The 18,066-nt window shown below is 38.2% G+C and overlaps 2 protein-coding genes across 2 annotated transcripts in view; both read right to left on the bottom strand.

The window, feature by feature from the left end:
• Positions 1-2,036: 2,036 nt before the first annotated feature.
• Positions 2,037-5,677, bottom strand: LOC119769633 (probable cyclin-dependent serine/threonine-protein kinase DDB_G0292550). Its single transcript, XM_038262832.1, has one exon. The coding sequence runs from the start codon at positions 5,652-5,654 to the stop codon at positions 3,630-3,632; it is 2,025 nt and encodes a 674-aa protein (XP_038118760.1). The 5' UTR covers positions 5,655-5,677; the 3' UTR covers positions 2,037-3,629.
• Positions 5,672-18,066, bottom strand: part of LOC6052802 — a 106,559-nt gene continuing 94,164 nt past the window's right edge. The window contains 9 exon segments of the mRNA XM_038262831.1: positions 5,672-5,813; positions 5,878-6,069; positions 6,151-6,246; positions 6,357-6,505; positions 6,619-6,810; positions 16,914-16,955; positions 16,958-17,200; positions 17,589-17,744; positions 17,908-18,020. Coding sequence (XP_038118759.1) covers positions 5,724-5,813; positions 5,878-6,069; positions 6,151-6,246; positions 6,357-6,505; positions 6,619-6,810; positions 16,914-16,955; positions 16,958-17,200; positions 17,589-17,744; positions 17,908-18,020 — 1,273 coding nt within the window. The 3' untranslated portion in view covers positions 5,672-5,723.

Below are 18,066 nucleotides of genomic sequence, written 5' to 3'. Positions count from 1 at the left end.
CAATTATGCGTAGAAACACAAAAATGGTCGAAAAATTTCAATCGCGTTTTTCTCAGTTGCACTTTTTTGAACATGGGACAATTATGCGTAGAACGACAGTATGTCGGTTTTATTTAAAAAAATACTATTAATTATTAAAACATTTTCTTTCGAGAAGCAGCTTTGCAATTTTGCGATTTGTGAATCTAGATGGAAGTGCATGGACATGACTCAAAACTAGGGATGGAGTTATGAATACAATTATTTATAACCTAAATTAAAGGACTTTTTTATTCTGTTTCCAAACACCATGCAGCAATTGATAACATTTTCCAGTATAAATTATCGGACGCATAATACGTGTTGTGATGCATGTGACGGTGATACTATATCGACATATTTTGGTGTGCGTTTTTTACTTTACCTACAATACAGTTCTAGACTAAATTAATTAGTGGTACTGTTTAATAACGAAGGGGTCAGAACATTTCAATATCACAATCCTGAACGTTTCTTGATCTTTAACGCTATAAAATCAACTATTTTTCATTGTTTTGTTTTTTTACCTGAATCTGTTCATCATGCTTTAAAATTTGAAGTTTTATATCAAAAGAGTAAATCATAAGTTCAGTCCAGACTCGATTATTCCAAGAACTTGAGAAAATTTCACTTTAGACAATCAAATTATCGGATAATCGAATCACAACAAAACAAGTTTTTCCGTTGTCTTAATTTTGTTATCGAGCTTTAGTATAACCCCTGAACTACGCTGATTTAGAATTTTTAAATTCAACATGGGGGCCAAAAAAGTGGCGATAAAATATTGAAGAAAAAAAGCATTTTGTAATTTAATAGGCAATCAACAACCCAAATATGATTAAATTGGGGTCGCAAGATTCCAATTTGATGTATTCATGATTCCATTATTCGAAGTCCCATACAAACCATCGGATAAGCGAACTTCGGATAATCGAGTATGGACTGTAATTTGAAATAATTTTGAATTATTAACAGTTCAGCACATACACTATCTGGCTTTGTTGGCGATTTAATTAATCTTTCACTTTAAAAATACACATTTCACCTTAATTCAAACTTAAGAAAAGATACAATTTGACCCCTCGTTAGTACAGATAAACTTGTCATGCGCAACTGATTACTATTAAAAGGATGAGTGCTGAGAAACAAATCGGCACAATAATTGGATCAATTCATTGAAGAATGCGCGATTTTACATTGAATTTGTTATGTTCTTTTATTAAACAGTATCTTTTTAAATATGGTGAGATATTTTTAGAAAATTTAATCGAATCATGTTTGCACATGACTTTAATACTTTAACTTATACAACAGCGTTCGAAAAATATTATCCAACATCTTTATGCAATTTTATAAAACCAAAAAAACATACTAGCAGTAGCATTGGTGCCGATTGTACTAAACCAATAGTGACAAGCTTAAGGTTTGAGTGCTTTCATACATTCAATCTACCGTATTCACACCTGTAACAATTAACTAATGGTCAGTCCTACATTACACAAAATCCAATACATGAGTATACATAAAGTATTCATTTCTAATCGGCATTTCAGCCAAAATGAACTTGTTTGTTTAAAAATTCAACTTTCTCAAGCAATTTGCATGTTAACTGGCATTTTAAAATAAAAAATATATCTCAGAAAAATGTTTGTCTAAATTGAGTTTGTTGACTAAGAGCTGTGTCATATTTTTGCGATTTGTTTAATAATGCGTTTAGAAAATAGTTTGTTTTGTATGTTGAGCAAACATCTTCGCACTAAACCCAACTATTATTTGCATCTATAATTAGTGAATAAACCTTTTCGAGAAAAAAATTGTTTTACCATTTTATCAAAATTTAAAACCTTGAAGTTTAAGGGCTATTTATAGATCATTAAAAAAAAACTGGAAGTGTTTTTTATATATTCACAGCTTTAATCATTGAAACTTGAGTTACTAGTATATTTTCTTCTTTACTCAGAAAAAAGGCTCCTCAGAACTTGTTGCAAGCGACAAAATTTAATTTTAACACATTTTTATTTTTCAAGAACCTCAAAAAATCGATTGATTCTGAAAAGCCATGAATACCTACTTATTAAAATTTACGATATTTTTTTTGCTGCCAAAACAGATACACATAAATTTTGATCATTTTCTGTACACATTTGTTAAATAACTTAAAAGTTCAAAATAAAGCCATTATTTGAAAAAGATGGAAATGTCTAAATTAATTAAACTATGTCAATTGCAATGACGTTGTAAAAAAAAAAATGCGTACTCATATCTCAGGTTTCAATTTAAACCCTGTAGTTATTTGCATTCTAGATTTAGTGAATAAACCATTTAAGAAATGAAATGTTAAGGTGTTTCAGCAAAATTTATAAACATCGGAATGTTTCTACATATATGTTTAGCGTTGATTGTGATCTATCAAAGTAAAAATTTCGACAGAATTTTCAAACCCTTCAGACATAAATTCCAACATAAATTTCTACAAATTTGACAGACTAAGATTGCAACAAAACTAATCCTCGAGTTCAACTCGAGGAATCTATTTATATCGACATTAGACCACTATTGATTTTTCAGTTGATTTTCCGAGCAAATAAAAATCAATTGCTATTGCTACTTAAAAAAGCACCCTTTTACGGTCACGCGCTATTTTGTGTCACGGAAATCTAGTTCACTAAACATTTTGCTTTGAGAGTTTCACAGATGCTTGTTTGTTACCAAGAACATTTAAGATTATGTTGGTGGCAAAAAATAACACAGAACCATCGAAGGGTTGAAGTTTACGAACTGGACCTGTTCGTATTATTCAGGAATTCCACACCAACTTGGTTGCTTCCGTGTTAATTTGTCATCTTCAGAGTACAAAATTATTCAATTTGTTTTGGTGCTGATTGAGCAAAGCAGTTTGTAACTGCAGAAGGTTGTCCTTGGTATTTGAAAAGAAGCTACGGAACGGATTATAACTGGAATGTATCGTTTGTCTGTTTTGAACGAAAGTTGGAGTTTTGGAATCAGGCAACAGTTTCTTCAAATTGATTGTTCTTTTTTATTCTCAAATTCGACCTTAAACAATTGCAAGCCACTTGTGTTAAAAATAGATATTTGAGCTTTTTCAAGTGTTCCAAACGTTGCCCATTTCAAATGTCCAACTTTGCAGTTTGTGATTAACTTTTGAAAAGAAATATTTTAAACATTTAGTGAACTGGTTTGACGGGTGTTTGCACGTGGTTTGTCCTTCTGAAAACTTTATCAAAATTGGCAATCAATTGATTTTTAGATGGGTGTGTTTACATTAAAACATGTTCACATTATTTGGTGGTTGTGTGGTGTTACTTCTATAGATTAAACATGTGTGTATGATTATATTAACGTGAATAGTATGTTGCATTGTAACAGGAATTGGTTGTGACATTTTTTACAGACTTTGTTCTTGGTCGATTTTAGTTGGTGGCGTACATGAACGAACATATGGCTTTGGTTTATTTGTGTGTGTGAATGATATTTTTACACTCTGATTGATGATTTATTCAGTACTTCAGATATTTTGTTCTGCGAGTCTTTTTTATCACGGGTAATCCATCCAGTCGGCCATCTGAATAATACGAGCAATCGAGCAACTATCACCAGAAGCTGAGAGGCCGGGAAGTACTTTTAAGTTTATATTTCGTTTTCCGATAGTCAGCACTGGTTTCGTATAGTGGTGAAATCTTAAGTCCGGTTTTGTCCGGAATTATTTGAAATTTTGCCTGTGGATCCTTGTGGCTCCGGGTGCCGTGGTGTGAACGTTGTGAGTACTGTTTTGATGGATGAACCGTAAGTGGACGTTTCACCGAATTGTCCAATTCACGATGCGGATTGCCGACAGACCCGGAGGAATTCGCTATGTTCATTTTTTTTGCCGGAATATTTTTCAAGTAGTTATGCTCCACGTGGCAGTTCAACGGTGAATATTTGCTCGGTTTATAGATGGAGAATATGTTGTTAAGAAAGCTTATCGCACTACTGTTGTTACTGATATTGTTGTTGTTGCGTTTACTACTGGGGTTTTTACTATTGTCAGTTCCTATATTGTTTCTTTCATCACCTCTTGGAAACTTACTTAATGATGGCGGTGATAAGGTGCAATGAAAATTGTTGTTTTTCTCCGGAGATGTTTCGCGATAGTGATGGTGCGAATGATATGGATCATCATCATGATAAATGTCAATTACGGTTCCATTGTTATATCGATTAATGTTAACATTTTTTACTTTTTTCTGTACACGGTTTTCTAAAAGTTCGCTTGGCGATGTAGGCGATGGTTTCTCCAGGTCTTCCCAATATTTTTCAAAGTCGAAGTTAAAATCGTCTAGCTCGAGATCGGTGGAATCCGACGAGGTATCATCATATTTACTAGGTGGTTTCACTTCAAGCATGCTCTTATTTTTTGGAATGTGGGGGGGCGGTGACAAGAAATCGTTGCGTTTCATTTTGTCCTCGCAATGTTCAATGTAGCAATTTTGATTAAAAACGTCTTCGAAAGATTTGTCAAAATGAAAATCATCCACAAACTTGCTAATCCTATCCAAGTTTCCGCGCAGCATGTGTTTTGAACGCTCGTGGCGGTAAGATCTATCCAAGTTGTCGTTAAATGGCATCCGATTGTAATAATACCGATCTTCGAAATTCTCAAACCCGATCGAATTATCATCGTTGTAAAACTCGAGTTCACTGCCTTCTTCGTCCTCAAAAAGGTCAAAATCTTCCTCCATTACATGCATCGGCCGGGCACTAGCCATCGTTCGTCTTATGTTGTTCCGGTTTCTCTGATTCCATTCCTTCATCAAGTTGTTATTATTATGATGAATATTTTTCGAATCCTTGCTAAAACATGTTTCGTTAAAGCATCCTTCGCGGTCACAAAAACGCATTCCCAACGGTCTCAGATTGCCTCCATTGTAGTGAACCAATCTGCCAGATCCAGGGATTGTGTGTCCAGGAAATTCGGCCATCTCATAGCTATTACAATTGTAACTTCTACCAGTGTGCATATTTGCACCCATGTTTCTAGAGGTGCTAAACGAGTGTGATTTGGGAATCTTACTTTTAACATTGTTAATAGTCAAACTGCTACTGCCACCGAAACAACAACTATTGGATTTAGGATATCTATAGGTCCGCTCAAACTGACCACCAATGCTAAAGATACCACCAATTTCATCATCCAGGTTTCCGTTGATATCTCTGTAAACTTGAGGTTTTCTGGACTGGTAACTATTGACTATAGCTAGTGCCTGTTCGCCGTCCGAGTTGTCTATCGACTGGTTTGAATAAATATTCTCAGTGTACCAATTTGGATCGAGCGAAGTCTTTCTTTTGGGTCTCTTCACAGGGTGGTAATTAAAATGATGCCTATAAAACATGCGATCTTGATTTTCATTCTTTTGTCGCTGTTCCACATTGTATTTATGGACTTTCATCATTTCCATCTTTTTCTCACGAAATTTCTCCCACTTTTCCCAATTTCTATCAAATGTTTTTTGCATATTATGTTTCCCCTCTTTATGGTAATGACTTCGGACGTCTTCCTTCTTGTCGAATGATTTTGCAGATGACTTTGAATTTTTTTTGTTTGACTTGCTGCTGCCGCCACCTTGGGCAGACATTATGCTTTTGCAAGTCTTTTTTGTATTGTTTTTATCTCGGTCTCGGTCCAGCTCTTCTTCGTCGTGTAGTCAGACTTCTTGTAAATACTTTGTAGGAATGACACCTTGATGATTGTCAGGGAAGCGAACCATCACCATTCCACCAACCTCCTCCGCAATCTGCACAAAAAAAATGCAAACATCTAATTGATAACATACCCCATTAATTCGTCCAATATTGTACCTGTATCACGATTTGATTTCTCTGCAGCTTGACCTCACAGCGTTCATTATCGGTTATGTGCAGAGGGTAGGTCACCTGGAGCACCTTCTCCGAGGCTCCTAGCTTGGTGCAATATTTAGAGGGAAAATAACCGACCTTGCCCAAACATTTACCCTTCCACCAGTTTTCATCGGACGAGTCGATAACCGTTACCTGCAAAATGATCATCGAGAAATCAATTACTTCCGTCATACATTCGTCATGCATCGCGCGGAATGAATTATTCATACGCACCTTATATCCTGCAATCAAATCTAACTCATCCTGATGACGTGCTTTGAAGTTGAACAGAACTACGTAAATGTTGGTCGGCAAGAATCGTTGAGTTTTCTGTAACGAATGTGATAAAGTTTAGTGCATAATTTTTATTTCAATTGAAAATATAAAAAAGAAAACTTAAAAATGGCTGCATTGCGTTACACCGTCGAAAAAAAAAATACCTGTGCCTGTCGAACCGGTGAGGGGCATGGGGATGTGCTGGTCGATGATTGACTTCTCTCGATTTCATCCGACAGGTCGACCGAACCCGATTTCATACCCCGGCTAGCGTACAAAAGTTTGCGTTGTGTGCCCGATGGGCTCGAGGGAGCTGTTGATTGATAAATTATGGCGTCAGCAAAGAGAATCCTTGCTCCTTGATTGATTTCGTACTGGTGAATGTTACCTAAACATAAAGCAATAACAAAAACTTTCGATACTTACAGTGTAATCTACTATTGTTTGATGGTGGCGTGCTGTGTTCTAAGTGACCACCAGAACCTCCATGGCCGCCGCGAGTCGGTGGCCCAGGGTGTCGTCGACGAATTTGTCCATGCAATTCAGACGATTCTGGCGAGTCCAAGCTTAATGATTTCATTCTAAGGTTCAGCTTTTGGCGGCGAGGTGAATGTGGTGCTATAATAGTTTTGTACATGATTCACTGATATTGTTCCAAATCATTTTGAAATAAATTCACTTTTAAGATAAATATAAAATAGCATCAACATGATTTACAAAAAAAAAACGTCTGGAAAGGTGCAAAGCTATACGCTATCTAAGTATTAGGTTAACAATAAAGTTATTTTTAAAACTACAACCAATTTATTTAAACAGAAAATAATTGTGACATTACACGATTATTTGTAAAGGGTGAAAATTGACTGACAGTATATTAGGACATTCAGAGAGTTTCTGACCACCTGAATTTTTGTGAATTTGTGAATTTGTTAAAACCTTGTAAAATATATGAATTGTCTGTGGTTAAACCCTTAACATAAACGAAATATAATTTAAAATTGCTCAGCATCTTTGCATCTCGAGGTTTTTTTTAAAGAGTTTTTACTTTTGAACGGCTATGATATTTGCAATCAATATAAAATTCATTTATATACGTGCACACGTGCACACATGTTTAACTAGCAAATGGTTTTCTTAATTTCACTCAGCAAGATTCGGTGTCTTTATTATGAAAAATATTGTGCTATTCGTGCCTTAATGAAGTATTTTGCTTTCATAATCGAATTCTTATAACACAGTAGAACAAAACTAAACAATATAACGAGAAAATATACAGCGAATGGAAATCATCGAGTTGTTCTTTGAAGCTATACTATCGTGGTTATGAGTTGAGTTCTTGTGACTTGGTTCCGCGTAATATAATTATAATCACTTAGTGCGTCGAGCTCCCTTTTTTGTCGTTGCAGTCGGTTCTTCAGGTGGTGGCTCTTCTGCTACAAAGCACAAGGGCTGCCCAAACGGCCTGGTCGATAGAGTGGTATCGGCCTCTTCAGCTGGAAAATTTGATAAGTTTTTTTATAACTTTCTAAGCAAATAATTTCGAAGGTGAAAAGAACCTTTGTTTATTTGTTTCAATGCAAAGCAGTTACGCATAAACGCTCGACAAGGAAAACTTTTCAAGCGCACGTATGTGTTTGGATGATTCTGTATGCCAAAAATGAGTGAAATGTTTTAGTAAGATGTTAGTAGAAACATTTAATTATGCAGGCAATATATTAGTTTCCAGGCACTCAGTAAATTCTTTCAACGTAAAATAGCTGCAGAAAATTAACATGTCGATATGAAGGACATTATGAGAACCGCGCATCGAAAATAACTAAAAAGGACATTTTGGGGACTATCGTTCCTACACAGCAAATTTTGGGTTGCCATTTCAGTAAAAAAACTGATGCGATTCAGTAATCATCACATTTGCTGAAATTCAGTAATAAACAAAAACATTACTCAGTAACTGCATATCTGTCAAACTGAAATGTCACTTCTGACTTATTGTTTGGATGCTGCCGAGAGAAAGTTCTCTTTCAAACGTGTTGTTTTTTTTAAATTTTGTATTGTGATCTTTAGAAACAAAGGTAAGAAAAATTTTAATAACAAATTCCTCGATAATTACATGTTTTTTAGGTTTGGACGATTGATGAAATAAATTAATTAATAAAAGTATTTTAATGACAACAAATATCAAATTTTGATACCAGCAATGATTGCTTCAGCAAATAATCTGTCAAACTGCCACAAGAAAATTACTGAATTTTCCGCAAAATAATTTGAAGTTTCTTTTGCTGAAATTTCAGTTATTTTGAAAACCATTTTACTGAAATTTCGATAAATCATCTGTCAAAGTGACAAATATCAGGTATAACTGAGAATTCAGTAAAATCTAAATTATTGAATCGTTTACTGAAATTTCAGTAGATGAAAATTCAGTAAAACTTTACTGAACTTCAGCAAACTGTGTACCAAATGACTGAATTCCAGCAAACTGTGTACCAAACTCCCTGTTCCCTAAACTCTATTGCTGAAATCGACAGATTTCTTGCTTTCGCCCTATCTACTGTCTGCACACAAGCATTGCTCATAACTGAAAACATAATATTTTTTCAGTGTAGTATAGTAACCTGGATAGTAAATTAGCTTATATCTGTAAGCCCATACACCAAATTGTAATATGGTCAAAGACAAACTTATGGGAAATTGGACGAGCTCTCTGGTAAAAATATTTTCGAGACTGAAAAATCCAGTCTGTCATAAAGAAATTGCGAAAAACCATCAAAAAACCTATTTTTTCAACATTTTTATTTTTAAAACCGCTGTAACTTCACAAGGATTGGACTTAGGGCTATAGTCAATATGGAGACTTTTATGTTAAATTGTCTGGAAAATTGACTCTCGTGTTCGGATTTTGAAAATTTTGATGTTTGAGAACTTTTGAAAAAAAACATTTTCAGTAAGGCTTCATCCATAAAGTACGTCACGCTAAAATCAGCCAAAATTTACCCCCCCCCCCTCCCCCTTGTCACGCTTTTCCTATACTTATAACACGCAATGTCACACTTGCTCAGACCCCCTCCCCCTAGAGCGTGACATACTTTATGGATGACGCCTAAATGATTTTTAAATTTTTTTTAGGTGAGTTGCTCTATCCTGCATTTTTCGTGAGTCTTTTTTTAACATCTTAGGCTATTTTCACAAAAAATTGAACGAAATAAAATCGCGGGCTCACCCCCAAATTTGACTTTTAAACCTAAAAATTAAAAATCTCATAAAAGTGGAGTGTATTTTTTCGGAAAGCCCGTCAAATTTCCTGCAAGTTTGTCTTTGACCACTTTTTGATACGATGCAACGGCTTCGAGATATAGCAATATTGAATAGCGGGTTTCTTCCTTCATCGCGTTTGACAGTTGGAGTTTTTTGCTAGCGCAACGTTTTGTTTTGCTCGGACGGAATAAATCCGTCATTTTCCGGATCTTTCATTAAAATTAACGCCGAGCAGTGTGGCTTTTGCAGCCTCAGCCGGATAGGCTGGCCAGCTGAAGACGATCGACCCAAACCAGCAGATCTCGCTGGATCAGCTTCAGCTGCAGGTGCGTTACTTTCTTTTCAAAAAAAAATGTCGAGGATAATTTCTCACCAATTATTTTTCCCCTAACAAGGCCACCACGAGCGCATCCGGAGCGACGGTCCTTCACCACGCGCCCGGCGCAGTTGGCCATGTAACGGCTGCGGGCGGAAGCCAGCAGCAGCAACCCAAGTTTGTGTTCAACGTGGACGCAGCAGCCCCAAACGGGAGGTCCGCCGATGTTGATTCCGGTTGACGCGTCCGGAATGCCCACGAAGATAACCAAAAAGAGTGACAAGTAACGCAAGGAGAAGAACCGGCTGGCCGGAGTACGACAGGCGCCGGGAGGTCAACAAAGTGAAGCTGCAGCGGCCGCCGTTTCTGGAGGATACCAGTTTGAGGCCAGTCCCGCTCCGGCACCCATTCAATACCCGGCTGGAAACTTCGTCCAGGAGCGTCAAATTGACGTGGACTCGGAGACCGATTCCAACCACCGTGTTGCCGCAGGCCTGTGCCGGTGGTAACGAAGAACTGGTGGAGTTGCTTATCAGTCGCGGTACCAACATCGAACACAAGGACAAGAAGGGTTTTACGCCGTTGATCTTGATCGCAACCACAGGTCACGAGAAGGTCGTCGAAACGCTGCTCCGGCATGAAGCGAAAATAGAGGCCCAGTCCGAACGCACCAAGGACACTCCACTGTCGCTGGCCTGTTCAGTGCTGCTGAACATGAACGCCAACCGTGAAAACCGTAACGTACCCGACTACACGCCACTCAGTTTGGCCACCAGCGGAGGTTACTTGAAAAACATCAAGCTTCTGCTGAGTCATGGCACAGAGTAATCCAGAGAGCACACTCCAAGGAAAAGTCATTAAAATTGTTGGCTCCGTTACTCTATACCCTTTGGAATCATAGCGGCTCAAGGCGTTATGTTTTCAGCGTTACGGGTCTGCTGAAGAAAATTTTTCATCAAAGTAAACTAAGGTTTTTTGCAAAGATTTGTTTGTTTTGACAACTGAGTCAGAACAAGAAAATCTTGATCTTTGACTACAGTGTTCCCCAGAACCGTCGACTCAAAAATTGCAGTGAAGCAAAAGTATGCTGTTGGGACGAAACCCGAAATTCGGATTGGCCACGTTCGTACTGTGACATCAGTGGAAGCCAGAGAATTCATGTCCAGCTTTTATCAGTCGTTGCCTTCAAATTTGGGCAGTGGTATTAGATCTCAGGGCAATGATTGGGCCGACGAATCATACCAAAGGTTTAAATAACTTATTGTTTGCTTCAAATATAAATACCTATTTTGTGGTTGTATTTTCTTTGAAAAAAGTATTTTTTTGTGAATCATAACTGAATTTTTTTCAATCTGTATTCTTGGAGAGGTTTCAGGTTTTTCCAGATGTGAATCTTCAGGAAAAATAAAAATGATAAATGGTCCTTTCATTAAATGGCGGCCGCAGCTCGGTTTCTGATTTTGGAAGTAATGGTGTCTCGGGTGGTGTTATCGTTGATGGATTCAATAATTTCTTATCGAAGCTGAGTGCCAACACCGGAGAACACAGACAGACAAACAGGATCAGCTCGACACTGGGCCCAGGTAATGTAAAAGCTACACTTACACTTGTCCGAGCTGGCCACCCGGCACTTATTCTCTCACTTATTCGGCGGGTAGTAATCTGCTCGATAGGGAACATCCAGACACTTTTCCTTGGCGCAGCATTACATGCAACAGTACGAGGTAAACATGGTAACCAGAAAACAAAACGATATTTGTTGATTTTGGGATCTTGAAAATTTATGACAAATAGACGTCATCAAGTAGCTGTGAAAAAAAGTAACGCTTTGAACGTCAGTTTGCCTACTATAAGCAAAAATTTGCTGAAGGGGCGATGTACCACGATGTACCGCGTAACGCAACCATAAATTAAATGTCAGTGCTTTCTCTGGGTTACTCTGTGGTCATGGCGCTGAAATTAACTCACAAATGGGCAGCAAGCTGGGAATTTCACCTCTCAAGCTCGCGGAGCCCTTGAGGTCAAGAAAAATTCTCCACTCCACACATTATCGAAAGATATCTGCTCGTTAACCTTCCATGCTACAAAAACTGTGTATGGGTAAGAGGTGGGCCATCCAAGGATTTAAAAAACTTTGGCTCGCTGCCAACGGAGGCCATCTGGCGGTCGTGGAGGTTCTGTGCAACGCAGGAGTCCACATCGATTCCCAAGACAATCGCAAAGTGTCCAGCCTAATGGCAACGTCCGTAAGGGCCACACCAAAGTCGTCAAGTTACGGGTTTCGCTTTATGAGCGGAACGTCGTGGTTTCAAACCCACATGGCTCGGCACATCCTTTCCCCTGTACTCTTCACATGTATAAGGACGAACTGTTATCTGTATAATTGCCCTACAGAGCTCCACGGCCCGATCGCAAAAAGTGCTTTGAAGGGACGAGTTTTCAGAAACCAGAACTTAAGGGCTAGCTGGGTATAAGTAAACGTAAAATGTGCACTTCGGTTCTAGCGATACATTTGGACATTACAGAGTGGAAAAGGCAGAGCCAAAGAGTATTGAAAAAAACATTCAAACCTCTTCGGCGGCGAAGTTACGGCATTGGATCGCTCGACACACTCGCTCAACAATAGCGTGTGTGCGTGTCCCATCTGCCTAATAACAGAAGATTCTATAAATAGAATTGCAAGTCTAATTCCTGGTCGCAGTGGATAGTGGCATCAACCAAAAAAAAAAAAAGAAAAGGTCGTCAAGTGGATGGTGAACCACAAACGGAAGAAGCGCAGAAAGGCTGAAAAGCGCGAACAGCAGCGCAAACTAGTCGAAGGCGAAGCCGAAGTAAGTTGAGGAAGAACAACCATTAAATGAAACAATCTCAATCTTTTCCCCGTTTAGAAAGTCCCAGAGCGTGCTTATTCGCCAGCCTGCGCGTATACGCTTTCACCTGAGCAAAGTTCCCGAAGAATCGTTCGACAAGGAAGGCATTGCCAACGAAACTCCGGCCATTCGGTCCGCGTGGTTCGAGGTCGTGTTGGCGTTACTTCAGCACACGCCGTTCCTGGTGGCCGGGCGCTCGTGAGCAGTGTGGCAATTTTTTCGAAGTTGTGAAAGGTGCTTAAAATTAGAGCGAGAGGGACAAGTTCCACATGCTGAGAGCATCAACGAAGTTTTGAAGGACTCGAGCCGGACGACCTTCCACGTGGAGCTGATCCGGAACGCAACTCGCACAAACGTCAAGTTCAACAGCGGCTCGGCCGAGCGACGCGACGAACCCGACGCCAACTTGCACCCCGCTTCGAAGATCAACTCCACACGCTGATCCACAAAATCGTACGTCGATCGCATCACCTTCACCCGTGACCAGGCGTACGTTCTCAACCTAGAAAATATCATCCAGCAGTTCCAGTGCGTCGAACTGTTCCATTTCCTGGCTCAAATCGTGCCAGACTCGATCCGTGACCTGATTTCGCAGCGGCGATTATTTGAGGAATTGGAGCCGGAAGAGAGATTTAAAAGTCTACGTTTGGGATTACCCGTCACATTTCAAACAATCTGTTTTTATTTTAAGCTCGAGGAAGCCGTCATGCCGAGCCTGTCTGGCGTTTCGTTAATCCTGATAGTTGTCCGTGGCGACACTTCCCAACACCTTCGTGACAATCCGCCTTACTTGCTGTAGCGCGGTTCTTCCGACCCTGGGACGGGACGGCTGGATAGAGTCTTCTTTTGAGTGTTTACGTTTGTATTCTTCTTTTTTTTGCAAGAAAATTCGTGTCGAATACAAATATCAAGCAATCTGTGATTCAGATAGCTTGACAATTAAAATTTTCTTGATGATGTTTTTCAACTCAGTGCTGCAGTGCTGACTTTTTCTTTGGTTGAAATGTTATTTAGTTTTTCCTCACAGATTTTTTTTTAATTTGGCTGTTAAAATTTGCGGTTGGACGTGGGTGGAGTATCCTGAGTTTATGTTCCATCGTTTTACAGTGGATCCGTTCATAAGGAGCTGCCGGATACAAATCACTAGAAATGGTTGGCAAATCAAAGCTGACTCGAGGTCACGCTCGAGGTAAATGATACGATATGATCACGACGAGTCAAAAAATGTTAACTTCTTTAATTTTTAATGTGTTTTTTATATGAAATATTTTTAGTTTTCATTTGGATTTGAAAAAAATCAAAAAAAAATCTTTAAAAGCCTGCAAAAAGTTCTTTCTTAGATCTGCTCCTGTCGTTATCCTGTTACGCAAAGAAAGTAAATAAATCTTTCCCAGTTCCCCAAACAGGAGCACACTTGAAGAGTATCGGGGCAGGTATTTACAAAACGAATTCAACGACAATTTTTACTCGACTAATGTTGTTAGAATCGAAAGAAATGTCTGGCAAAAATTCACATTTGTACCAATTCATTCACTTCAAAGAGCAAAAAAGTTTGTTTTTCAATTTGTGGCAACGTGTTGAAATGAAAAAGTGCAAACAAATCAAATAGGCTAAACTGTGGCCATTATTTTTGTTTGCTTTTCAAAACCAGTTCTACGATGTTGTTTCTTCACGCAACATTTTAATTTCACGGGAAGCACAGGTTTAATATTGTTCAATCTAGATGACATTTCTAAATAACGCGCAAAAAAAATTACAACGTTTTTTAAAATGAAAATGCTGACATTGATGAATGACATTCGGTGAACGATAGAAAAAAAAACGCCTTTCAATTGAAAATATTTTAATCAATCTATTAAAGCAATTTACGATTATTTGTGAAATTTATTTAAAACTGTTTTATTTTTTTTCAACTCCAATTGCAATACTTCTCATTTTCTCCTCATAAGAAAGGACTGGTTTAGGTTGACAGAAGCGGCCATGTTGAAAGTGGTTTAGTTTGACAATAGGTTTTTTTCTCTTTGTTTATCCCATCCCAGTTCCGACCGATGGAGGTCGATCTGGTGCTGGAGACCAAGCGGAAACTCGGATGGAAACCCCCGGTCGACTGTTCCATCAGGTAAATTTTGATGCACTGGAATCGAACGGCCGAAGGTCACAAGGCAGCAGCATTTTTTCCCGACTCTGCTAATAGAAAGTGGTTTTCCGATAACTGGAGTAACGAAGATTCATTGTTAAACGTTTGTTGTTAAATTGACATTATTTAACGTCTTACTGATTGTTTCCTTTAGAAAGGGAATATTAATCAAACAGATGTTTTTATTGCTTTAACATGAAAATCAAACTAAATAAATTTAATGTTTTCAATGTAAACAATTTGATATAGTTTAATTTTCATGTTAAAGCAATAAAAGCATCTGTTTTGATTAATATTTTCTCAAAAAATTGATTACTTAAAATGCTCATTGAACATAGCCATCTAGCGGCAAAAACATTGAATAGAGCCATCTAGTGGTGAATGTGCATGATCGTTTATGACCATAGAGCTTTATGACGTTTCGCGTACACACTAGCGCACCATTTGATTTTGCTGGCCGGACAAAATTTAACCTCTATCTTTTCGTGTACGTACACGCAATACATGCGCACGTAGATAACTCTATTAGATGATCAAAATTTCGATACCAATGGTCAAAGAGTTCGCATTGGTTGTTTTGCGTGTAGAAATTGCAAAACCCTTCCCCCCCCCCCTCGATTTTGAGGAAATGAAAGAAATATTTCCGATAGAAAAATGGGAAAAGAATCTCATTACTTTTTCCATCGGTTTTAAATATTTTTTTGTAGATGATGTTACTAAGCCACAGTAACGATTGGGTCAGGAACTGCCATCGTTTACAGAGTCTACAAAGTTCTTTGTTGAAAACAATTTCTTGATCTCAGGTTGTTAATATATAATATTTGATTGCTACCGAAACATGTGTACCGAGGCGAGATTTGCCTGAGCACGACTTTTATCGGATGGGGATGGAAAACGTCGGTCCATTTGCGTAAAAGAGGTTTTGGGTGACTCTCCACTAGGGTGCCCAGAAAAAATGACCCCCTGCTCTACAAGCGGAAAACGGTTTTTTGGGTTATTTTAAGCATCTGTGTAAATTTTGATTTTGAGCGCCTTATCCACTGAGCTTCTATCGGATGGTGAAGTAAAACGTCGGTCCCGGTTTCTCCTGTCTCGTCAGAGGCGCTGGAGCAGAAATCCCACGTTAGAGGAAGGCCATGTAGTGCCAATAGTTTCGTTTTCGTTTTCGTAAATTTTGAGCGAAATTGGATGAGATTAACCCATTGATACCCGAGCCTAAAGTTGACAAAACAAAATGTTTTTCATACAAAAATGACTTTTTTAAATCGCTAATAACTTTTCAGGATCGAGTTTTATAGCTTCGGTATGTTCTACAAAGTTGTAGAGCATTAAATTTTCAATAAGAATCTCACTTTTGGGTAAATGATGACCGATTTTGCTCATATTTGGCCTAGAGGACTAAAATAGGTCAAGGAACAATATTCAGCTTGTGGAGCGAGGTTTTGAAAAAAAGTCCCACATTCTGGGCACCCTACTCTCCACACATAACCTTCGGACGCCAAGAAATGAGCAGAAAATTGCGACCACAAAAGACCCGAGGGTCTTTAAAGTGTATTGATTTAATTTTTGGGACCCCAGTTTTTAGACAATGTCTGTTCGACCTAAATCAGAACTTCGTAAGTAACGGCGTTTTTCATAACAGTGCTTCAAAAAAAAAAAAAAAAAACCCTGGTCGTGTAATGTTTGTTTTTATGACGACTCGTGTTCAACTGAAATCAATTTCTGAACCAGACAGATTGCTTGCTATACCTATATTTTTCGTCTGAAATATACAGAACTTGTTCAGGTTACAATATTTTCCTTAAATGGGCTCTCAAAAACTGGAGTCGTGGTGGCGATATGGCGCGGCCTTCCTTTTTCATCTTAAATAAATCTACTGTTTAACCGTTTAATAATAAAGATGCAAGCGAGTGCTATAATTTCTACAAAAAAATCTATAAGCAGTACAAGAAAAATATTAAAGCGAGACAGAAAAAATGTACTCAATTCAAAAATAATTGCAAACAACAATAGTTTAAAGTTTGTTTTTTTTTGTTTAAACCACAAAAAATGTTTGAAAAGAAAATGAAAGTATGTTCAGTAATAAAGATCTAAAGAGAGGAATGATAGATAGAAGAAAAGAAAAATCTCTAATGATGCGGACCTGAATTGGACATGTCCATTGTAGACGGTGCCGAAAGTCCTTTTGAGGTTGGAAATTTGGCCACTGAGGTTTGACTGGTCCCTTCTTTGGCGTACGATCCGGATAAGCAGGCACATTGACTACTGGTATTTCAAGCTGAGAGTTGCTTGCTCCAGTCATCACTGCGTTGGCATCACTGGTAGATGTAGAGTTCACTTGAACTCTGGACTCGACCGCACTGACCTTGCCGCTCGAGATTTCTCCCGCCTTTTTAAGAACTTGATAGATCTGATCGATGTCGGTTGGTTCTGCAGGGGGGAAATGAGTGCATGTTTCAAATCAATTTCAAATAATGAATGATTTAAATGCTAGTGGTTAACGGTTTTTATTCTCTGCTAAATCAAGTTTTAATTTCCTAAAACGCTTTTGTATAAACTGACCCTGCACATTTTTTTGTGGACAACATTTTACAAGCATTGTCTAATGAATAACAGCAAAAAACTGAACGGTAAATTAACTACAGGATACAATTCTTTTGTTTCACATTTCTATTGGAAAAGCGCGTATGGGTTAGGTATTAGGGATATTTATGGTTGACACAATCATGAAGTTTATGTTATTCAATTGATGGGAATGTGACGATAATGGCTGCATTAGGGTTGCATAAAATGCAACAAAGGAAAAGCGAACACTTACTTTCTTCCTCTAGTTCGGTGCGACTCTCGATCTCAGATGTGCTTTTCTGGCGCCTGAGCAGCTTTTGCTTGACTTGGCATTTCGGTAGCTGAGTTGCACAGTCGGCGTGCACGTTCACTTTACATATCCGGCACCGGAGACCTTGTCGCGTGTGTCCTATAACCATATTCAAAGGAAACATTGCTATAGTGCTACGAAATGTAAACTAAGAGCAGTTTAAGCCAACAAAGAATCAAGTACAGCAATAACAATTCAATTCAAATGTTTTATTATTTGATATCGATTTCAGTAGAGGGTACGATGACATTTTTATTCTTACCTCTCAAAACTTGCGAACAAACATCGCACGGCGTAATTTTTTTATACGTATACTCTAAAAGATTGTGGTTGTCTGATCCGTCAAAACGCAATTGAGCTCCGTTTCCGCTTTTCCTGTAAAACGATGAATTATCAAACACAATTATACTGGTTATACTTT

Source organism: Culex quinquefasciatus, chromosome 3 (genome assembly GCF_015732765.1).
Source record: "Culex quinquefasciatus strain JHB chromosome 3, VPISU_Cqui_1.0_pri_paternal, whole genome shotgun sequence".
Taxonomy (NCBI): Eukaryota; Metazoa; Arthropoda; class Insecta; order Diptera; family Culicidae; genus Culex; species Culex quinquefasciatus.
Note: the sequence above shows the minus strand (reverse complement) of the source record. Positions and strands in the feature narration are given on the sequence as shown.

Excerpts from the sequence above, each read along its gene's own strand:
- LOC119769633 (XM_038262832.1), bottom strand. The coding sequence starts at position 5,654 with ATGTCTGCCCAAGGTGGCGGCAGCAGCAAGTCAAACAAAAAAAATTCA.